Source organism: Alosa sapidissima, chromosome 13, assembly GCF_018492685.1.
Source record: "Alosa sapidissima isolate fAloSap1 chromosome 13, fAloSap1.pri, whole genome shotgun sequence".
Taxonomy (NCBI): domain Eukaryota; kingdom Metazoa; phylum Chordata; class Actinopteri; order Clupeiformes; family Clupeidae; genus Alosa; species Alosa sapidissima.
Window position 1 is genome coordinate 32,658,725 of NC_055969.1, and position 24,668 is coordinate 32,683,392.

Here is a 24,668-nt window from a genome sequence, read left to right on the forward strand (position 1 = left end):
AGAATTTGCAGAGTCACTCTGAGGTTGAAAAAGTATTTTTCAACCCCAAAAAAAGCCTTTAATTTATCATGGCAAGAACTAGTTAAAAGCATGGGCCTACCTTCAACCTTCAAACCTTTTGGAGTTTCATAAATATGTAAACTCCATTAATCCTAACATAAGAATTACATTACAATACAGCCAAAGAGAAATCTCATTTTTGGATTTATTAATCAGCAAAGAGGTAAATGGGGATCTGCACTCATCTAAGTACAGATCATAACACTGTCCTGAGAGCTGATAGCTTTCATCCAACACAATTGATAAATAACATTCCCTATGGACAGTTCCTTCGTCTTAAGAGGATCTGTGACACACAAGATGACCATCAATCTAAATCTGTGGAGATGGCTAAACGTTTTGAGGAAAGGGGATACAAGACAGAGGTTGTTCAACAGGCCCAAAGAAGGGCCAAGGCCAACCAATGCAACAGGAGTGACCTACTCATAAAAAGACGGAAACCCAAGAGGAATAATCAAGTCTATTTTTTCACCAGATACAGTAAGGCAGCTTTGAAAATGAAAAACATAATAAAGAGCAATTGGGCCATACTCCAAAGTGACCTCTCATTGAAAGAGGTATTTTGTGATCCTCCCTTATTCTGTTTTAGACAAGCACCCTCATTAAGAGATAAATTGGTGCATAGTCACCTTACAGTTCAAAAGAAACATTGGCTAAGTGAACTGAAAGGGAATCATGTGGGAACTGCAACCATTGCGGAAATCTAGTGAAAAGCGCTACTTTCGTGGATGTGTTTTCCAGTACAAGCTTTCCTGTTAATGCCTTTGCCAATTGTAACACTACCTTTGCAGTCTGCAGACTGGAGTGTGAGTGTGTCTGCAGCAGAATCTGCTCTCTCTCACACACACACACACACACACACACCTCTCTTTCTCTGTCTCATCTCTCGCCCCTTCTTCTCCACTCCAATAGGAACAGAGGAAATTGGGAACTGTGGATCCCTCTCGGCGTGGTTGTGGCACAGGCGTGGACTGTGCTGCTCTCACGTGTATGGTGCAGCTTGCTCAAATCATCAGCAGAATAAAAAGAAGACTGAAGGGTCATGTTGCAGAACATAAGAACAAGAAATCCTGTTTAGCCCATGGCGGTCCATTACCAGCAGGCAGGTTATCCCTCTGCTGCCTCGTGGGAGGAAGGAGTGATGTTCAATGGACATTTTTAGTCAATCAATCAGCATATAGTGTATATACACATTTGTATTTGAAATCTGTTCAAGACAATGATGCCTCTGATGATCTGACCAATTTAACTTGTGAAATGAAAAGATGGAGGAAGTCAAGGCCAAATTCAGTAGGCCTATGTTAGATCCAAAGTAGGTTATATTGCTAAGATGAGAAGATATTGTAAATATTTGGAAATTCGAAATAGGAATTCCAAAAAAGGACAATTTGAATTTTGGGAGGCCTGTGTGAACCATGTAAAATACTTTTCTGAGATGGTCAAAAGAGACTGAAGTTGATTCCACATGGTTACATGGAACAAACTATTTCTAATTAAATTTCAAATGTATTTTCCAGAGTTGTGCAAATTATTTTTTTATCTACAAAACAAAGACAAAATTGTTCATATCAATCAGGCATGACAGAAGAGAAAACGTGGCTGTTACCGCGCCCACAAGCTCTCTGTCCAGCGAACTGAAGCTACATGCGCACCGCTGATGCTGATGATGATGCGCAAAGCTATGCTGTCCAATCCCCGAGAATTGAGCTGTATAAAAATCAAAACCTGCCTGCTGTTGCTCCCATAGCGTGTTTCAGCCACTCTCTCAACATTGGGATGTGCACTTGAACATTTTGACTCATCAAACTAATGTGTTGCATTGCCTTAAAAGTGAATCCGTATGTTCGTAAGAAGACGTTTTGAGCCTGTCACTAAGTGTGTAGTTCTCATTCGTAGCAGCATTAACTGAAGGTTATTATATGCAGGGCAGGAAAAACAAAACTGTGATACATGGATGTGGATAGCTCCAAAACCTGAGGAAAATAGAAAGAATGATACCATCAAAACTTGAGACTTAAGTCTTGCACCAGGAACCGCTGTCATCTCCTCAGTCTGGAAATGGGATGGATATGACGAATGGAAGGAATACTTCGCAGAGCTGGAGGGTACAAGAGGAACCCGAGGAGAACGATGCCTTCGGCTCTCTCTTAATTGCTTTTGATAATTTCAGTGTCTTGCTAAACAAAACAAATCGCTCTTGGGAGGACTTCTACAACCTCACAGATGAATTTGGTAAAACCGATTTCATGGGCGATGGATGGGGTATTCTGAGAATAACTATTTCTGTAATTTATTCCGTGGTATGTGCACTTGGGTTAATTGGAAATATTCTTGTTTTATACCTAATGAAAACCAAGCAAGCATGGAAGAAATCTTCTATCAACCTCTTTGTGACCAGTTTGGCTGTAACAGACTTCCAGTTTGTGTTAACACTGCCTTTTTGGGCTGTGGAAAACGCAATGGATTTCACATGGCTTTTCGGGAAAGCAATGTGTAAGATCATTTCGTTCGTGACTGCAATGAATATGTATGCAAGTGTATTTTTCCTCACTGCAATGAGCGTTGCGCGATATTACTCAGTAGCCTCTGCGCTGAAGCAAAAACGACGCCGTCTGCGCTTTTCTGCCAGGTGGATGAGTGTCGCTGTGTGGATCTCCGCAATAGTGGCTGCGCTGCCAAACGCGGTGTTCTCCACAACAGCCACCGTGTCAAATGTGGAGCTATGCTTGGTGAAATTCCCTGTCAGAAAAGGCGACGCACCGTTTTGGCTGGGGCTATACCACGCACAGAAAGTATTGGTGGGGTTTCTCATTCCTTTAGGAATAATATCAGTTTGTTATCTCCTACTTTTGCGCTTCATTACGAACAAAAACGTGAACACTTCTAGTGCAAAGAGACGTTCCAAAGTAACGAGATCTGTGACTATAGTTGTTCTCTCTTTCTTCCTCTGTTGGTTGCCTAATCAAGCTCTGACAGCTTGGGGTATTCTTATAAAACTCAACGTTGTTCACTTTAGTGATGAATATTACACGACCCAAGCTTACATATTTCCCGTGTCTGTTTGTCTGGCACACTCCAACAGCTGCCTAAATCCAATATTGTACTGTTTAATGAGGAGGGAGTTCAGAAAAGCTCTGAAAAAATTGTTTTGGCAAATCACTTCTCCTTCTGTCACGAACATGAGACCCTTCACAGCCTCGAGTAAACCTGAGCACGAAGAGCAGGCGAATGCCCTGGTTCGGCTTAACCCACCGGAGCCCGCGCTTTTGTTTTATCCGCCAGGTGTTGTCATATACAACGGGAAGAATGACCTTCTTCCTAACAGTACATAACACGCGATAGTTATACTATATATGTTTCAATTTGTTGGTTCACTGACCATATTTCCTAATGTCCATTTGACTTGACCATTTCAGTTCTTCATTAATCCGCTTCTGATCACCTCAGTTGAGTGCAAAATGCCCTACCGCAAGTATTCAATTGCGCTCAAAATAAAGGGTTGAAACCTGTAATTGAATGTGTAATGGACTACAATCCTTTCGCTCCCTAATGAGTGACTCACACAAGTAGAACGTGTATTAAAGACTGTGAGATTAGTGACGTTATGTGGGCTAAATGCCAATCAAGCACCATTGAGGAGATTTTGAACACAAAGCATCATCTCAATAATCACACAGCTGCAGAATTTTTGAACTGCTGCCATTAGCTGATGTAACATTCTAACAAACTGCACCTGTTTTACAGTGCAAATTTCCAAACAGTCAGAAGTTAATGTACAAATCTTTAATACAACATAAAAATAAACACCATCCTTTACATTAATTTTGTGACCATTTGTGAATTTGTGATTTCAAATCACAAATAACAAGCCAATGAAAGGTAGTTAGTATTTTTATTATATAATTTTATACATATACTTTTTACAAAGTTTAATCCACATGTCTGATGAAGAGTGCGATGAAGAGACAGCCCATAAGTGACACTGTTGATGCTGAGAGGACCACCACTATGACACTGCCTGCCAGATTGACCAGTGCCCCAAGTCCAGCGCCGACGATGATTTGAGCAAGCTGCACCATACACGTGAGAGCAGCACAGTCCACGCCTGTGCCACAACCACGCCGAGAGGGATCCACAGTTCCCAATTTCCTCTGTTCCTATTGGAGTGGAGAAGAAGGGGCGAGAGATGAGACAGAGAAAGAGGTGTGTGTGTGTGTGTGTGTGTGTGTGTGTGTGTGTGTGAGAGAGAGAGAGAGAGAGAGTAGGTGTGTGTGTGTGTGTGTGTGTGAGAGAGAGAGAGAGAGAGTAGGTGTGTGTGTGTGTGTGTGTGTGTGTGTGTGAGAGAGAGAGAGAGAGAGAGTAGGTGTGTGTGTGTGTGTGTGTGAGAGAGAGAGAGAGAAAGAGATAGTAGGTGTGTGTGTGTGTGTGTGTGTGTGTGAGAGAGAGAGAGAGAAAGAGATAGTAGGTGTGTGTGTGTGTGAGAGAGAGAGAGAGAAAGAGATAGTAGGTGTGTGTGTGTGTGTGAGAGAGAGAGTAGGTGTGTGTGTGTGAGAGAGAGAGAGAGAGTAGGTGTGTGTGTGTGAGAGAGAGAGAGAGAAAGATACAGGGTGTGTGAGACACTCTTCAGCTTATTTGTAGGCCTACAAATAAAGTCATTTATTTGACAAAGTTATAAACTTGCATTATTCAAGTCCTGCTTGAAATTTAACAGAACATTTTGGCCCCAGTGAAATTCAGAAATGGTAAGACGCACAATAAATCTTGCTCCCCCCTACATCTGCGACCTCCTGACCCCTTACACTCCTTCCCGCTCACTCAGATCCTCTGACCAAAACCTCTTGGCTATCCCCCGCTCCAGACTCTCCACCCTGGGTGGCAGGTCCTTCAGTGCCTTGGCCCCCAAACTCTGGAACTCCCTCCCCCAACCCCTTCGTGCCTGTCCTTCTCTTCCTTTCTTCAAAGCACATCTCAAGACCTTTCTGTTTAATGATCACTTCTCCTCCACACCCAACACATAGTTCCTACAGATAACTTGTCTTTGTTGTATTGTTTTGTTTGTTTGTTATTGTATTTCCCTGCCTTTGTCTCTGTTGTATTGTTTGTTTTTTTGTTATTATTGTGTTTCCCTGCCTTCCTACTATGTAAAGCGACCTTGGGTTTAAGAAAGGTGCTATATAAAATAAACTTATTATTATTTATTATTATTATAAATATTATAAATAAAATGTTCCACTTTTTAAGCAGCTCCAATGCAGAGAATCCTTAACTTTTTCTCATGAATGATGTTCTATTGCTTTCAGTAGCATAACTGGTTACAATCAGACAGCATTCATTGAGTCTGTTCAATTAGCCATTACTTCACTAAATTCAAATAGATGTATTGGTGTTTCTGAGCATGTAAACTCTAGTGGTGCACTGATTTTACTGTAATCTGAGAACGAACCTCAGGATTAAGAGTCTGATCAATATTAATTGCCACACCACACATCCATTCCCCATCCAGAGTTATTAAAGATGTTCCCAGGAGGAGATTACCATCTAGTCTTAAATGAGTGTCTCGACTCGCAAAAGCTCTCAGTCAGGTTTTTTAAACCATGCCATATTCTAGAATGCTTTTCATCTGCACTACTTAACAGATTTTTGGCAAATCTCAGCACACATGGTGCACAGCTAAATGGTATGCTGAGAACCTGCTCAAGCATGCTCCAGCTATGTCATTACCATCCAGACTACTGAGTATGGGTAGATTTGTGTGGGAAATTTAAGCACGTTATCTCATGTCTGGCAGCCATATTTATTTTGGCATATATATTTTCATCAGAGTGACATGCTGCATCAGCGTGGGGATTATTCCCTATCAGATTTAGCATCCACGTCAAATAGTGCCATTTAATGTTGTATTACACCAATTAGTCCTTCTGGAGGTGTAGGCCATTCATGACAGCTATAATAAATGTATAATAAAAATGCTTGAAATATCTAATAGTAAAAGATGTTTTGAAAAGATTATGTGATTTGTAAATAGGTATAATTACACCGCATTCAGCCATGTTTTAAAGTAACAAACTGTATGAATCACTTTTTTAATCAATTTCCAACATACTGGGGAGCTATTTAGTGTTAAGGGGGTTCCAAATTAGTCAAGAACCGATGAAAAGGGTCATGTTTCTGACTGGAACAAAACTGAATGCAATACCAGTCATTCCTGGCATACATATTGACCGAAACCCGATTCTGACTATTAAAAGTCTGTATCATCAAAAAGAGTTTGGGAGTTGATTATTTTAGGTGGAAGAACTACACTGTGTTGCTTTAGAGGACGGTGGGACTGCTTTGGCATACGCCCCCCCCATCATCCATCATCACCACATCCCCTCACCTTGCTTCTCCAATGTACAATAAAACAACCCTTGGGTCTCAATTACTGTGCTTCACTGACTCATGCTATTTCAGAAATAAAGTTGCAGAATTTAAATGGCATCTAATTCTGCTTCCTACATTTGTCCATGTTTGAATGTTCAATTCTGTAACCATATTTAGTCACTGCTCATATAACAGTGGGGCGTGAACATGTCTGTGGACTGCCATGTTTCTTTATTTAACCATATTGTAGTGTGCTGCTGTCTAGGGGTTCAGTGACTGGGATTTACTAATCATAAGAGCACATGCATTCACACACAGAGACAAATCCACCCACATACACATACACTGATTTACAGAATTTTCATGGGGACTTTCCATGTAAATGAATCCATAAATCGTTTAATTACATGAAAGCACATATTTCAAGGCACTGATATGCAATTGCCTGATGCTGCCTTGCCACCACATGTTAATTAATTGATGTCTAATTTGATAGACACTGGAATTAATACTTGTTTTTCTTTCCCTGTTTCAGTTACTCATACCAATTCAGGTATTACCAATCAGTTACACTGATCTTTCACTGATCTTATAATATAAAATACCTGAGTTTTTAATGTGCCAGCCTGTCAAATCATACTAAAAATATTTAGAGACTTAAAGGGGCTATGGGTATAGAATTATGTTGAATTTGAGTTGTCTTGAATGCACCATATTACATTTGAGATGGTGCTCTCTCCTTGGCTTGCATTGAGGTACTGTACAAATTGGCACTACAACAGAGTAGATCTGAACTACAGGTAGCTGTGTAGCATGTATATTTTGGTGGATATCTGGGGAACACAGCATAGGTGTTTTTGAAATCACAAGGTCATTTCTAGGTCATTTTCAAACAAAGATACTACCTACAGACCCTTTAAGATCAGCATTTTTAAGGGACCAATGTAAGCAGACAGGCGCAGTCTCACCTCCTCCTCCTTGTGGTATTCCGAGATGAGGTTGAATGGCATGGTGTACAATGTGCTGGACATCACTCCAAACACACTGCAGAGTGTCAGGGTGGCAATGACGTTGGGGAACAGACCAATGAGACTGGTGCCCAGGCCAAACATGAAGTAGCCCACGAAATAGAGTCCCTTCAGGCCAATGTAGGGCAGCAGCAATCTCTGGGCATCTAAGTGCATGGAGAGAGAAAGAATACAAGATGCCATGTTAAGTGTTTTAACATGCATGGTTAAACATAAGATGGCATGTTAAGTGTTTTAACATGCATGGTTAAACATAAGTGATTTTTTAAATAAACACATTATAATATATGATATTAATCAATGTTGATTCAATGTATGACAAAGTCAATGCACTATTCAAAATGCTAAACAATAATTAAAGAATAAATCCTCTGCGAGGTGACTTTGGTTTTGTCACCATTGCGACTGACTGCATCCTAATCCAAATGGGGACCCATGGGGCAAAAAGATCTCTTAATTATCCTCTCATCCATTCCACCAGAGAGCAGTGAGCCTCTGTGTACCATGGAGAAGAGCTGCTGGTATCACTGGACAGCTGGATTACTCTCTCTTTCTGTCTCTCTCTCTCCATCTCTCTCTGGGAGGACACCCATAATGAAGCCGCAACAGGCTTGAGTCTCCGTCCAATTTATCAACAGGCGTGCGCTCTGTCTGTCGGCAAACACCTGATGTGCTGAGAGCAGTACACCAGTGAGATGCAATCTCCAGACAAATCCTGAGCCCGATGGCTTACAAAGTGCACTTGCTACGGGCAAACCCAGAGCACATTACCAGCTGGGGACTGAGAGTTAAGTAAACACAATTTAAATTGAGACGGCAAACTAAATGGATGATGCATTAGGGTGGGACGTGCGCCTCCTGCCACTTCCACAGAATCACTCTCGCACAAACATTGCCTATGCAAAGCATGCAGTGTGAAATGAATGCAGGCATAATCACAGGTCAATGTGACAAAGAAACATTGCTCCCCTTCCTCCTCCTAAGAGTCTTAATGCTCCCCCATTAAATCCTCAATCCCATCTCTGGCTGATGAGGGCCCAGCACTTACAGGAGTAGAGCGCAGACGACACGGCGTTGATGCACAGACCCCAGCAGCCGATCTCCACCCCTCTCTCATACGTGGCGTACGCCGTAGAGTTGTGGTCAGCGTACGGGTTCCCCTTGTAAACAATCTAGTAGAGGCACAAAGGAGCTTGATTAGGACAGAACTTTACTATGGAAGGGCAACCATCTCTCACAAGGGGCTGCAAGGAGATAAGATGAGAGAGATGGGCTGCAAGGGAAGAGGGAAGATATGGTGTCCTTGGCAACCTGTTCTGGACTATTCAGTGGCCGTTAGCTGAATCTTAAGTACAGTTCCACCCCAGATAACAGGAATCCTCAGTGAGCTAAGGGCAAGATAGATAGATAGATACTATATATACTGCGCACTAGCTGTAAATTCTTCCTAGTGTGAAGAGCACAATTGTCATTAAAGAAAGTGACTGTACTGAGCAGAAAGCACAAAGCAGAACAATAAGGATATTTTAAATTAACATTTGAAACTAACTAACAACAACAACAACAACAACAACATAATGTTTTGTCTTTAATTCTACAATATGTTCAGAAGCTAAGATGTAAGATCTGTATGGTGCATTTGCTTCAGATACAGTAATTACAGCTTTCCAGCATCTTAGTTACAGTCCATTTTTACTATGCCTCTCTTGTCCACTTTTGTCCAAGGCGACATACAGTAATTCATTTGGATGAAAAGACTTTTAAATAACATTTAAAACATTTAATTACTTAATAATTAAACCCTGTTCTGTGAACATATGGATTTAGTTGTAGTAAGAAGTAATTGGCTGACAGAAATTTGATATAATAATGACTGAATAACATTGAGTAGGATAACTGCTCTGCAGTTGAGCTACATGTTTAACCCATTTCTCAAGAATCAGTGAAATATAGCCACAAGTCATCACATTATAGATGCCCCGATCTCGTAAAAGTCATTAAAACACACCACATTAAACACTGGAAAAGAACTTTATCACCAAATGAGCTTGTAATTCCACCCACTACCAGACTCTTGTAGCAAAACCACTTCATATAGTGTTTAGTGTTTAATTGTAGTATTGTAAACTCATAGAATTAGCATTTCCAGCTGCTGCTGATTTTAAAATATAGCCCACAGTGCCAAGCATACATTCATCCACAACTGCATTTGTTTCCAGTCTGACCACCATGCATATTTCATCAGTAAGGAAACAGTCAAGGTTAAATCAAACTATAACCCCCGCCCCCTCCCCCCCGCACTGCATTGAGAAGTTCCCTGACTGGGCACTCATTGCCATGTGTGCACTGTAGCCAAGCTGTTGTCACTGACAAACGATATGTGCCCTCACATCCTGTTTTCCCCTTTCACACAGAGGGTGCCTTGTCAGAGAGGGTTTACATTTTTCAATGCAAGTAAAGTGACAGACCTCCGCTGCCCTGCTGAGGATTTATCTATATTTTTGTTAATGGTATTTTTATCACCACGCATTTACAGGCACACAAAACCTACATGTACATGGCCACACACACCGCACTGCCATTATCATAATTAAGTAAAGCGTTTCTTTTCAGAGTTAAAGTAAGGCTCATTTGTTTGTACATCAGAAGAAAACAGAAATGGCATCAAATTAGCATAAAACATATTTTCCATGTGAAATACACTGTAGTTAAAGATGAGAGGTTCCTCCGTCACTGAAAAGCGCTTTGAGGGCCTTGAAAAGCACCATATAAATGCAATGTGTTGTTGTTGTTGTTGTATGGACAAGCCTACTCACTCACCTGTCCCATGAAGTCAGTGAAGAAGAGCATATTGCAGAGGAAGGCCGTCCAGCCCAGTAAATGGCAGATGCACAAGTAGCGGTAGTGACTGGGCATATATATCATGGCCAGTAGCAGACTCTTCAGTGACATCCGTTTCTGCACCTGTGCAACACACACAGAGACACACACACACAGAGACACACACACACACACACACACACACACACACACAGACACAGACACACACACACAGACACACGGCCAGGGTTTACTTTCAGAAGTCCATATGTGGCACAGATGAGAAAGACGTGCAGTGTGTGTTGCCAAAGAATATCACAAGCTAATGAACAGTATTCCAGACAGCTTGTGTCCATGCATTAGGACCATCTGTGCACAGCAGAGAAGGAAGCAACCTGGGGTTTTATAAAGCCCACTATATGTGGGAAGCAGAAACAGCTGGGGCCAGTTCACTGTCTGGTATAAATGTTGAATTCTTACAATAGACATTTGTCAATTGTACATTAGACTATAAACTTGAGGCACCATAACCTTTCTTTAGGGAGCGGTTATTACTGAATCAATTAAAAATGCAAAAAAGAACATAACGTTGGTGAGTAATTCATCTGCTGTCTAGCTCTCTTTGGTTCGCTCTTTTGGTCTAGCTCTTTCTCTAACTCGCATACACTCTCTTGTTGGAACTATTTTTTCTTAAGTAAATACAGTATACCGGTATATATATATATATATATATATATATATATATATATATATATAAATATATATATATATATTTCTGCCGTTAGTCAGATGGGACTGTGAAGAGTGACAGGAAGTGAGAGGGAGAGAGAGATGGGTCGGATTGTGCCACATGCACCACAGCTCTCCTTCTCTTGTTGCAACTATTAAAGAGCTATTAGTTTTTGCTTTTTGTGTATTTATTCTCTTCATGAAAACATTACACATTTCCCAAGTGAATCATGGAGAGAGTTAGATCATTACCATAATTATATATATGTATATTTTAGGGCTGTCAAAATAACTGATTAATTTCGATTAATTAATTTGAGAAAAAATAACTGATTAAAAAAATAGCACAGATTAATCGATTCCATATGACCTTTGACCCCGAGCCGTTCTAGTCAGTAACCATTAGACTGTAAAAATGAAGGAGAGAGAAGAAAATGTGCTGCCTACTGTAGATCATTGATAGTGTTGACATTGAGGGGAGTGTTAATTTATTTTCATTGTGTCCCCTAGCCTAGGCAATATGTGTGGCCTGAAATGCCTTGTACGGTATGTGAAAAAAAACCTTTTTCCCGAAGCACTTTTGAATTTATTTCCTCAGCATATTAAGTCATATCATACAGTAGATTATTATGGCCATTATTTGAACAGTGAAAATAATAATAAAACAGTTTTTGAACTTTAATGTCACTAATGCGGATTATCTAAAGATTCATTTGAATTTAAATATTTAAAATACTTTCACAGCAAAAAATATATATAGTATATTTATATTTATAAATACTATGTGTGGTAAGCCTTCTTCCTTCATGTCTAGTCATTTGCATACCAACTGCTCCTCCTCTGTGAGAAAACGGTCATGAATGAAAAATGTCCCAAGGCTAAATATATAATTGCAGCACACTTTCCCAAATGCGCCAGTTGTATGTGCACGCCCAGACAAGGCTGTATAGGTAAAATGTCATCATGAATCTGTCTGAAAATGGTGCTTATGAAATGAGGACTGAGGTAGGCCAGTCACATGAGCAAGATGACACTGCTTTATATGTATGTCTGTCTCCTTGCCTGTGGCATGCTCAAATTTCCATTTAATGTGGGCTCAATTTGCATGGATACTGCATGTTCTAACAGGCTTTTAGGGATGCATATGACACAGGCTTTATTAACAACAACAAGTGCTTATGCAAGCAGGAGCTGGGGAAACCTCTTTTGGCAACCACCATGATCAATTTCAGCCACCATAATAATATCCCAAGTACAAACACAAACACAAACACAAACACAAACACACAAGCAGGAAAAACAAGATCCAAATACACTGGAAAGAGTCACTGACAAGGTACCAAGTCTACATGGCTCACATACTTTTACCGGTTCTTCCACTACAAGCAAATACAACACTTGAGGATAACAAAACTTCTCCGCCTTCATACAGTATTTGCTCCCTATGATGGCTGAGACTGAGCAAAATGTGCAAGTCTTTTTGCCTCCTTTTTTGAAGCCCCCAAACTGCAGCCCTCTGACCACATTCTTGCGAACATGGCCTAGACTTCCAAATACGTTATTCACTTACAGTGGTATCTAAGTTGGTAAATGAGTTCTACCGTTGGTGTGTAAGGGATAATGTATTGTCCGCCAGTCATTATCGGAAAATAAGTCACAACAGGGCAAACAGGACCCTGATGCGAATCGGAAGAGTCTTGCTTCATCCTGAAGGGACCGATAATGACCGGCGGATTATTATACGGCTACTTGCCACTGTAGATGTGAAAATAGTCCAACGGTTGTGTCTTCACTGTTCAGCATGTTGAGCAGATTACCTGTTCTGGAGGCAGTGTAAAGCCATTGCATTTTCAGGGTGCCAAGACTTACGTCTCTGCGCTCCATTGGTCCTTCTCTCTCTCTCTCTCTCTGTCTCTCTCTCATACACACACACACACACACACACACACACACACACACACACACACACACACACACACACACACACACACACACACTGAACAAACACATACTCCTATATCTCATATAGGTCACTCTCATCTCACATATTAACAGCAAAGCAATTCAGAACTCCCAGTGGACCTGTGAGCAAACCAATAAGTGCCAGACACAAGGACATGTGTGCTTGTGCTGTCAATTTCCTGGACATTCTGACCCATGTCATATAGCACTTGCCTACCACTGAGCTTTTTAAACTGGACATTCTGACCCATGTCATATAGCACTTGCCTACCACTGAGCTTTTTAAACTGGACATTCTGACCCATCTCATATAGCACTTGCATACCACTGAGCTTTTTAAGATGAAAACAAGTGCCAGAAAATTGTACTGACATATTCTCACTGGCCTTATTAGAGCAACACACTACCTTAAAATAACGACTTCAAACTGACTCTGACTTTGACTTAATATGCACACAGGCATTGAATGTTGATGCCAGAGGGCATATACTGTATATCAATTCTTCCATCCCGGTTGGTTGGTTTACCAATCAATCCAGTCAGAGTAAAGGATGAGAACATAGAGAACAACGTCCTCCTCTAGGATACTGCACAATGAGTTTCGGGTGTAATCTGGGATATACAAAACTAATGCAGATGACTTCCTGTGAATACATTTAGGCATGAGGAAATGAAAGACTGACAAAGCAAAATGACATACACACAAGAAAGGTGTTACTTTCCTTGTGGTCCACAGTAGGTAGAGGATTTCTCACCATGGCCGATCAACAACCAAGCCTATTTAAAATGATCCAAAATGATGCGAGATACAACAACAGTACACACAATGGCTGGGGGCAGTTGCCAACACACCGCATGTTGAAGCCCTCCTTCACTGTACAACATGCACTGCCACAGAAGCCAATCACCAACCAAGCCTTACACAACAGGACAAGAGATACAACAATAATACGCACAGTGGACCATATGCACGGAAGGCTAAGCCAGCTCATGTATTTTCAGGGAGCGTCAGCCGTGTTGTAACGGCATCTCCTGTCATATTCTGCTCCATATATGTTCACTCCGACACTGAATATCTTGTTTGCCCAATAATAAGAACTTTGACACGCGCATAAATCCTTGTACATCATAACGTGCTGATCCGCTAGGTGCAACTCCCAACCGGGTCTGTGTAGACACTAATTGCATTAACAATGGCGACAGCTACAACACACCTGGCTCCACCAGAAACCAATGAGCTGGCTAAAGAGCCTTCCATGCATAAATTAGCTGGCGGAAGTTATAAATGTACCGCATGTTGTACTCAGGACCATAAAGGCCCCCCTTCACAGCACAACATGCGCTGGCAGAACCATAGCAACCATAGCAACGCTTGAGCGTTTCACTGGGGATTTTCAAGCAGACATCTTCCTTCATCTTTCATTTTATTAGGCTGACGACATCTCCAGAAGACTCAACAGTGGTGTCTGGCGTCCTGGTCCCAGACCCACTCTCCCCACACTTATGTTGGTTAAGATTATAAACAGAGACCACAACAAGTACCATTCCAAAAATACAGCAACAAGATTTACATATCTGCAAGTCAATTCAAGTAGGTTGTGAGCGCCTCAGCCATAAGCATTGCCTTTTCTTCTCAGCAGCCTCACACAACTCTTTTACAGCTCTTTAGAGAAGTGTTGTGGCTGTCTTTGCTATAAAGCCTCTAACACCTATCTCCACTGGTCCTGTTGCCCACTTTGTTGCCTTACTTCTGATACCAGTTCTGCATACATTCTGCATGCATGCATCTTCATTATTTCAAAGGTTTCCCCAATCACATCTTCAAAGGAAACTGTTAGCTCAATTAAATAGGTGATGCTCTGATTTTGTCAACTTTTTTGTCCCTCTCACACAGAAATTCTAGAAAGAAATTCTACTGTCCCTATCAGCCAGTGATTTTAAAAACCTGATTATGTCTTCAGGGTAGCTAGGTCAAGCTACTTTCACAACCAGGCAGCCAATGCCCATACATAGCTTGCAGGTTCTGTCTGGACAAATCCACTGATTCTGGTTCTGTGGAGTTGGAAGAACATCATACGTGACTCTTACAGTGAATTGACTGTGATTAGCATCCATCGCCAGTAGCTCTCTCCAGCTGACCTTCCCCTTGTCACTAGTTCAAGACATCGTAATAGGCTCTGTGCACTAGCTTACTTGAAGTCGGCAAACCAGTTTCCTGTTCGTTGACATCGCTATCAACAAGCACCTGAAGAGGAGGGCTTCAGTTGTAGAAACGTGTGCTCACCGAAAACCCTTCCCTCCTTATTTTGTGCAGCACTGCACGTAGGCTGGCATTTTTAGGAAAAAGGTGGAAGCTAAAATTGGCAGGCATACAGTAGTTCTCCTTAGATACGGACATTAAGACTCGCACAGATTCTATTTCTTACGTTACAACTAAAGCACTCATTCTTCAGGTGCTTGTTGACAGCCATGTCAACAAACAGAAAACTGATTTGTCGACTTCAAGTAGGCTAAGCAAGTGCACAGAGCCCAATCATGTAGCGCCCTCTTCTTGCAAACAAAGATAAACAGGGATACAGATAGGCAGACAGTGAAGAGAGAAAGATAGAACATGACTTAACACAACCTCTACAGTGACACAGAGCAGTCTTGTTGTTTTTTTTTTAAAAGAAAACACCATTTTTGTGTATTGAAATTAGTTTCTGTGTTCTGTTGCTGAACCTGACTGAACTTGTTCCGTACAAAGCCAGGGAGTTGAAGGGTATCCTTTCAGATTTTTGAATTCACTTCTCTTTGGAGGTCACATCTACATGATTGTTTTTCATCAAATTAATGAGCCACTCCAGGAAATGGGAATTATCTCAGAGTGCTTAATGAGTCACCAGCAGCAAGGTTATTAATTATGCCTATTTAAACGAGTAGACAAGACTTTCCTGCTTTAACAGATTAATAGAAACGGCTAAATTATTAAAGAGGCAGTGAAACAAAGGATAAAACCAATGAAATATGAAGAATACAATTGGTGCAATGGGATAAAATACAAAAGAAACACCAGAATGTGTGTGTGTGTATGTGTGTGTGTGTATGTGTATGTGTGTGTGTGTGTGTGTGTATGTATGTGTGTGTTTGTGTATGTGTATGTGTATGTGTGTGCGCGCATGCCAGAAATAACTCACTTCCTTGTTGGGCTGCTTGGCGCTGGGTGTGACGGCGTTGGCTTCGCTCAGCGCTGAGAAGGAGCGTGGTCTGATTTCCGGTGCAGGCACCATCACGGGACAGGGCTCCTTGGGGAGAGCCCCGTAGCCCGCGTTGTTGTTCCTCCCCAGGAGGAGCGTGTTGGGGGCTGAGGAGGAGCAGGAGTCCGCTCTGCACTCGCGGCCGAGGGGCTTCTCTGGGATGCTGCACAGGTGCACGATGAGGAACACGCCCCAGGTCAGGGCAGAGAAAAAATAAATTACCTGGTACTCGGAACCCAGCAGAGTGCCCAGGAAAGAATGACCCCAATCCATGGCTCCAATTAGGTATCCAAAAGCACCGCCAAGACCTGAGACACATCACAGAATGTACTCACACATAACAATATTCGTTTTTACAGCACTAAATCTCTAAAAACAGATATAATAGTGAAGAAGAGCTACCTTTCAAAACATATACATTACATGACTGTAAAGAAACTATTAAGAATATTAAGCTTATATTTTAGACATATAACTGCTTAGGTAGTCATTTTGTATTTATTTAGTCATCATAATGTAATGCAGCTTGATTGTTTGACTGTTGTTCCTGAGACTGGTGAGTTAAGAGCGAGTTAATTTATATTAAATATAATGTACACATTTAAACACAAGCTGATCAAAGGAGCTTTGCTGTATTGTTGGACTATTAGTGCTTGCAGTGTTTCTTTCCCCTCTGATATCGACTCCCTTTCCTTGGCTCAGTTCCCTGACATCTCAATAACACCCTTTGCTGAACATGATTTTCAAAAGGGGAAATGACCACATGGTCAAAATTTGATGCAAATCAAAGTACCACTGCATTCGGAGCCATCACCATTCACAACAGCTGGAACAAACGGATAGTTGTAACATCACTTTCACCAAGAAACCAAGAGTCATGTGATCAATTTCATGTATGACCACTTCCTTCCTGCCTTGACCTCCCATGTGAAATTGCATAACTCCATGAATAACTATACAGATTTTAGGGTATCTTGCAGCCAAAATATTGATTTTCAGATAACAGTAATTCTGGACCAAGCCCATATTTTGAATACTGGTAGGCAGTAGGCCTATGAGAGACATCTCATTTAATCGAATTACAGCTAGCTAAACAATGCCTGACAGGGGAGAGAGTGCTATTGATTTATTGAGGTGTCTACTATTGGCTGAGGGAGTTTAATAGAAGTGCCAATGTGCCGAAAGTCTAAAGACAGGTTCACACATGACTTCCTTAAAGGAAATAATAGAACTTGTGATGTTATAGATCCTTTTGACATCAAGGCTATCACATGGTGGGGTTCAGCATACCTCCTCCCAAAATACAAAGAAAGAGACCCCTCAAAGGAATTTCCCCCGTGGCACCTACATGGCACCCACTGTAATAAGCAGGGCATGGCCCCTGAGGCTGAGCTGAGTAGCGTGCGCACACAAACAAACCCTGTTTAGCGGCAACGGAGGTATAGAGCGGCAGAGGCAAAAGTCATGTGCCTCCCGCACTCAGCCCCAACTCATGACCGCACCACATGACGAGCGGGTGCGGGATTAGAATGCTCGCCTGGGCGCTCACACCACCCTGTGCCTGCTTCGCTCTGGTCAGAACGCCTCCAGGTCCAACTGCACTCTGCATTGTGTGTTTGCCTGCGTGATAAACTACAGACACGTGGACCAGCACTCACCACACCATAGCTAGCAGCTAGCATTCCATGAATACCATAGGCTCAACATGACATTCTGACATGTTTGGAAACTATATAAAAATGGTAAGGCAGATATAACGTTTTGACATGGTAAACAAGGCTGATCTAATGTTTGTTCAAGTGTGAGTAAGACATCCATTCTGACCCAGACCTCACCTTAAACTCTTCTGCTTAGTATAAACTCACTCCATATAACCCAATCAAGTCATCTTGTCTCTTTGACTGAAATAAGTTGTAGATGTATAGTGTCAAATCAATTACACATATAAACTTGGCACTACACATTTAAATAACTAAACTCAATCATGATGATTAAAAGGTTACACTGAGTGACCATACAAATCATTGACAATTGCAATGTCATAAACACCGAGTTCAAAAATCTTTTAAATGAAAGTTCTGCACCAGGGAGCTCTTTAATGTGGATATATCCCCTGACAACTCGCGCTATGTTAACTGTCAGTCCCCAAATGGCATCACATCGGAATTCAAGACTATTTCTGAAGTTCCAAAAGATGCCCTCGGCTGTCTGAGGAGACATGATGAAATAAAGAGAAATTCTGCCTGATCCTGGGCACACACAAAAGGTAAACTTACAGATTACAACACTGACCCTTCAGGTGTGAAGAGGACAGGGAGCATGATGTCTTAATATTAGAAGTACACAAGTGGCTGTGTTACCTCTGATTAGGACAACAAAGATGAAAGACAGAGTCAAGAGGATAAAGTCTTGTTCTCAGGTCATTTTAATGTCCTCATATCCAGAGGACATTCAAATGACCACATTCAACTTGTATAGAGGTAGGTTTAATGACGTACATTGAATTTCTTGATTACACAGGATGTTCCGTACAGTTGCCCTTAATAACTGCACAAGCAAAGCACTAACATAACACATTAGACATAACATTTCCATAATATTACTAATACATTACCTCTCTCTCTATTTCTCTCTGTGTGTGTGTGTGTGTGTGTGTGTGTGTGTGTGTGTGTGTGTGTGTGTGTGTGTGTGTGTGTGTGTGTGTGTCGTACTTACAGGGCTTAAACCGCACACATCACCCCCTCACTCATGATGACGTTCCTAGACTGTCAAGGCTCAAGGGAGCAAATCAAGATGCTTGAATTCAAGAGCATTGAATGGAATCTGGTGGTAGATCATGCCACCAGATAGATTCAGTTCTGTACCGACACGCATGGGATGCCAACACACAGTGCCTTGCGCTTCACATAATTACTGTCAAAACCATGTTCAAGTGAGAGTAAATGACTATTTGTTTCACTGCAGAGTGGTGTTGTCACTCTTGTCTCTCTCGGTGTTGTCTCTCTTACCCGTGAGCAGAGCATGATAGTGCAGGCCTCTCTCTTTGTCCTGGTAGGAGCAAACGTCAAATAAATATGCCTTGACAGGCCCATCAATGAAGTCCGCTGCAAAGTCAAACAGGACCACTCCAGCCATGACCACAACAATGGCCCATGTGGTCTTCAATGTCTTGTCTTGCACTATGGCTGCAACAGAGGGAAAAATCAATGTGAGTCAATAATAATAACAAAAACATTCAGTATGTGTACACATTATGAATCACTGCAAAACACATGAAATAAAGCATCGATATATGACTGCTGTTGTTATAGGGTACTCAAAAAATATTGAAAAAATATATGTTATGGCCTTGCAATATTTCAAACTGCAATGGGCACCTTATTAACCTGAGGTTTATTTGTTTATTGTTGGTCATGTTCTGATGTTGATTTCTTCTAACTGGACTATTAGTGGTGGGGAAAAGAGGGGACACGTGAGCGTTAGCCGATGTCCAAACTGGTTTAATAATATGGCTTAAACACAAGAATGCTTTTCACTGTTGCAATGGTTCTGCACACACACTGAACGGAAAAGCAACTACACAGATTCACACTGTTTTTTGATCCAGTAGTTCACAGCTAGAATATGCTGGATATTATTCAATTTGATATTTTATGTCTTTGAACAGCTAATATGAAAAGCAGAGAATAGACATCAATAACCTAACCACTTTTATTACTATTTCACAAGAGACAGACTATTTTGCAGCTTTTAATTACAAGGCAAGTTAATTGTGATTGTAGTTCCATAGGCTCTAACCTTATTCAAAGTTCAAAGTCTAAATAACTATTGTATGCCCACCACATAATTTGCAGTCTTTTGTGATGGCTTTCAGTGCATCATTACTCTTCATTGTCGTTATTTGAAAGAGGCAGAAATGACCAGGCCTACATCTGCAGAATGGGATTAATATGATCTCTATCAGACTATGACATCCAGACAGACGAGGCGACGGGTGGATTATTTGTCCAATAACCATTGGATCTTAGCCTTAAGGGCTCATTAATAAGCGTTTAAGATCACATCATAATAAGTAAACTATTTGGTTACTGTACTTGGTTTACACAAGTATAAGTATTTCATGCAGTTTCAGTGTTCTTAGGCCATCCTTAAAAATATTTTTGTTTGCAGTAACAGCCAAAAGAAATTAAAAATGGGTCGGTAGGTAGGTCAATATTTTTTTTTTTTCAAGATTCAAAGTAAAAAAAAAAGTTCAATTTTGGTCATGGTGATTACCTAGGAATGAATTTACACAAATGTGCATATCGTGACGTAACTGACTGGGTCTTCAACCCGTGCCTTCAGGCGCACCATTGCAAACCTCATTCTGATGCAGGTTATATAGACCAGCTTTTCTCAAACTTCTTTGACCTGAGGCCCGGTCATGGCAGACTTTTGGGTCATAGGGCTCATCTACATGTACCCAGAAAGAAGGCTACAATAGCTCTTGGCCACGTTATATTGAAATTTGACTATACAATACTCAATGCTATACAGTGTATTATACAGTCTCTGCTCTGTTTCTAAGGAAGTTCCAAAAAACAACGTCGTTAAATAAATAAATAGCCTTCCAACAGGTTGAAGCGGAGCTTTGATACCAACGTTATCGATTAGTTTCAGTTTCTCTCGCGCAGACGCGCATTGAATGAATGCTCATACCACCACTTAATTGTAGGGCTCCATGTTTAATGACATCGATAGCAGAAACGTTTGTTTTCTTTTTTCGTCGATCCGCGGATTCTTGATCAACTGCGCAGCAAATTATCAGATGAAGCACCGGGCCTAATTTCACTCCACGACTCCGCGGACCAGCAGTCTCCATGTTGCGGACCCATATTTTGAGAAATGCTGAATAGACCACAACCAATTTCAATACTCCGACACGGTCACCGCTAGACTAGGGGGAGAAGGGATGAGAAAAGATCTGGCCACAGTTCTTCCAGAACTTCGTAACAGCGTTATCAGTTTGTGTGAATGAAACGAAGTGACATGCGTAAAACCAATGGTGTAGAGATGACGCCACAGGTTTTTTTTTTAAGTGAGCCACGTTTGCATGTAGGCAATTTATATTCACAATACTTGGGCCTACTAAAAGAACTATTATTTTATTGCATTTGTATTGGTTGTTTAGAGTAAAAAAAAACAATCGGTCGGTATTAACGCAAGTTTACAACCGGCAAGTCGGTCGGACTAAAAGGGGAAAAAAATAAATATTTGGGTCGGTTCTAAATTGACAGGGTCGGTCGGGTTACGGCAAACGAAAATATTTTTAAGGATGGCCTTATAGAAAAGAACAGCTTCCTTCCAACAGTCATGTTAATCAGCCTGACATTGAAAACCAGGGACTGCACACTGAGACTCCTGGGGAAGGGAGAGATCAGACACTGGAGCGTTGTACTGTATGCAGTTAGATTGGTTAGAGCTTATTCCTAGCCTAGAAATCTAGACGCACCCTAGCTGCGGCAAATTAATTTGCTCAGCCTGTACGTCTAGTAGCAAACCATAGGAATTTCTATTGGCTGACGCCGTGGACGTCATCCAATCACAGCGCTCTATTTTGTTAGAGTCTTAAGGCGGGCTTAACAGGATGACGACAGTCCTACAACGGTGAACAACAAGGAAGGTGGCTATGGCGAACGAAGAGCGGTTGTTTGAATCGGCGTTGGCGTCAACTTTGGAGGAGTTGGACTTGTGCTTTTCTTTAAAAGTTGAGCAACACAATGCACTTAAGTCATTCCTTTCGAAGAAGGATGTATTTGCCGTTTTGCCGACCGGATACGGATATGGTCGTAGCGCTGGCCTATTGCATGCCTAGACAGTTTGAAAGACAATTCTCTGCCCGCCCCTCGGATTAAGCGAGGTGAATGGGTCGATTCCAGACTATACATTTCAATGATATAGGATGGCCCGCCAGGCTAGCTTATTCCATTTTCTTGACTGAAATCATATAAATTAAAGGCTTTATAATAATTTGTAAGACTTTCAAAAGCTGCCTATAGAGTCTATGATATTCCCTCACCATGACTTCTTGGGGGAACTTTGAATGCTAAATGAGCACTGCAAAGTGATTGTAATGCATGTCAATGACTCCTAAGAGCAGTGGCGATGCTGGAGCAATTAAGTCTGCTCTCGTCTGTCAGAAATGTCACAGATTACAATCCACTACTGAGATGCCATTAAAAAATGCCAAAACATCAGTATTCACCAATGAAATAAGGAATTAAAGGCAGCCCCACTGCCATGGTCATCAAACCCATCACCCCCTGACATGGGCAGCCTCATTTGCCAAGCTAATATACTGTAAATATATACATACTGTACATAGAGTACCCTCGGGAATTATTGCCACCTTTGGTAAAGTTGACTAAATGACTCTACTGAATGGAACCCCATGCCTAATGAGAATTATGGTGGAGGGGCTGTGAATATTGTGGGTCTGTTTTTATTCCCAAAGGAGCTGGGAACCTTATTACGGTGCATGATATTATCAAGCCCAAGAAAAACCTGAACATTTTCAATAGAAATCTGCCAATCTCTGCCAAGACACTACATGATTGGACCATTCATCAGGTTAATGCACCAAAACAAACATCCAGATCAAAACAAATGGTTTATTGAACACAAAATCAAACTTCTGCCATTGCCATCTCAGTCCCCTGATCTAAACATAGACAAAACAGCAGGGTGAGTCAAGGTAGAGAATGCACAGGTGTGGACCTAGGAATCTGAACGATCTGGGGAGATTTTGTTTAGACAAAGGGTCTAACAACAATTGGATTTAGGGTCTTAAATCCCTAAATCTAATTGTTTATACCTGTTTTTAGTTAACTTTACCATAGGAGGCAATAATTCTGTACTGTACATAAATAGATCAATGGATAGATAAATAAAAGCCTTACCTGATATGACAGCATCACCATTGAGAAACAGCGTCAGGCCGACCAACATCATAATCCCCAGAGAAAGAATGTAGGGCCTCCGCCGGCCCCAGGGCGATTTGCAGTAATCACTGGCCGAGCCGATGACCGGCTGCAGCAGGAAGCCCAAGATGGGACTGATGAGCCACACCAGGCTGTAGAGGCTCCGCGGGAGTCCCACACTCAGCAGCACGGGCGTGACGAACGCTGCCTCCACAGCGTAACAGAATTCCCTTCCAAACATGACCATGCCGTGCAGGACGAGACGGCCGCGTGACCGCCGAGGAGGCTCCACCGCGCCGAACACGGACAGCCCCACGTCCGGGCTCTCCGGGTCCTTGTCCTGGTCTTTGCTGGGACCCCAGCATCTGTCCGGCAGGCTGGGGGCGAGCTCTATGGCCGTGATGTGGCTCCCCGGCTCAGGGAACGTGCAGGGCTTCTCCTCGGCCAGGAGAGTCATGGCGAGAGAGAGAGAGAGAGGGCAGCAGCAGTTTGGGTCGGCTCTCGGTTGGCACCAGAGGTTGGCGGTGGTGAAGCGCTGGTCCCCTCACCCTGGCAGGCAGGCAGGCAGGCAGGCTGGAAGGCTGACGCGTCTGGGGCTAATCTCTACTGCATCGCTGAGCGGTGGGAGCTCTGCGAGACTGGCTCGCTCGCCTGAGGGACGCAGACTGTGCGGAGCACAGAGTAGAAAGGCTGAGGGAGACAGAGGTGGAGGCAGTAGTTTGGATTAATGAAGTTTCCACCCTCCCCCCACCAACACACAGTCAGACACACGCTCACACACACATACAAACTTTTTCTTTGAAGGCCTGAATGGAACCTCACATAAAAGTTGGTGGCACGTGACTGACGTGACTATCCCTGGGGGTGGATTTCTCACCTCTTCCCAAACCTCTGTCTCTCTCTTCCTCTCCTCTGTCTATAACCTCACTGCCTCTCGAAATGCATTATTTCTGTCACTGGCAAAAATGAGGCGCATTATTACCATATAATTGTATGCCAAACAAATAACACAGCAGCAATTATGACATTTAGGCAGTTCGCCCTAGCTAGATAAGGAAGCAGGCTGCCCACGGAATGCTCACAAGGTCTCTTTCTTCTCTGTCTAGCAATAGCTGGTCTGCTTGCTCATTAGGCCGATCAAGTGATGTAACATGTGATTCCCTCAAGGCAAAGAAAAACACACACTATTGCAAGAGAGGAAGCGGGCGCAGTACCATTCCTTCACCAACGTCTCCTCTTTTAGGTTAGTGTGCTAGAAATTGAGAAATGTATCGACGTGAGTCTCGGAGTCTCTCGTTCCTGGACTTTGATTGTTTACAGGAAACATTAGGGTCTTACGGGGAACTTTGTTAGGAGCCGTCATGAGACACTTTCCCTGGTCAGAGCCAGTCATGTGAGGAGGGGCTGTGCTGCTCTCATGGGGAGGGTTTCTCACGGCAACGGCGGGCTGGACTGGGAGGGGCCATACTGGGCCCTACTGCTCGCTCAGGACCCCCAATGTGAGGAGGTCT

At 42.2% G+C, this 24,668-nt stretch overlaps 2 protein-coding genes across 5 annotated transcripts; one reads left to right on the plus strand and one right to left on the minus strand.

Annotated features, from left to right (window-relative positions):
* The first annotated feature begins 1,824 nt into the window (after positions 1-1,824).
* rxfp3 (relaxin family peptide receptor 3) lies at positions 1,825-3,848 on the plus strand. Its single transcript, XM_042059844.1, has one exon. It carries the CDS (start codon positions 2,124-2,126, stop codon positions 3,390-3,392), a length of 1,269 nt encoding a protein of 422 aa, XP_041915778.1. The 5' UTR covers positions 1,825-2,123; the 3' UTR covers positions 3,393-3,848.
* Positions 3,849-3,933: 85 nt separating this feature from the next.
* Positions 3,934-24,330, minus strand: slc45a2 (solute carrier family 45 member 2). Of its 4 annotated transcripts, none has more exons than XM_042059837.1 (8): positions 24,035-24,330; positions 23,137-23,847; positions 19,207-19,383; positions 16,139-16,506; positions 10,272-10,415; positions 8,500-8,623; positions 7,392-7,597; positions 3,934-4,217 (listed from the first exon to the last, which is right to left on the minus strand). In XM_042059837.1, the coding sequence occupies exons 2-8, from the start codon at positions 23,612-23,614 to the stop codon at positions 3,990-3,992; spliced, it is 1,725 nt and encodes a 574-aa protein (XP_041915771.1). In that variant the 5' UTR covers positions 23,615-23,847; positions 24,035-24,330; the 3' UTR covers positions 3,934-3,989. The 4 variants fall into 4 exon arrangements, with proteins under 4 accessions (XP_041915771.1, XP_041915769.1, XP_041915770.1 ...); XM_042059835.1 differs by having other exon boundaries at positions 23,980-24,330; XM_042059836.1 differs by having other exon boundaries at positions 23,949-24,330.
* Positions 24,331-24,668: the final 338 nt, after the last annotated feature.

Coding starts and splice junctions, on each gene's coding strand:
- slc45a2 (XM_042059837.1), bottom strand. CDS start 23,614: ATGACTCTCCTGGCCGAGGAGAAGCCCTGCACGTTCCCTGAGCCGGGG. Junction 16,507..19,206: donor CTATCATGCTCTGCTCACGG/GTAAGAGAGACA, acceptor GATGTGTCTCAG/GTCTTGGCGGTGCTTTTGGA. Junction 7,598..8,499: donor GTCGTCTGCGCTCTACTCCT/GTAAGTGCTGGG, acceptor CCATGCACTTAG/ATGCCCAGAGATTGCTGCTG.
- rxfp3 (XM_042059844.1), top strand. CDS start 2,124: ATGGATATGACGAATGGAAGGAATACTTCGCAGAGCTGGAGGGTACAA.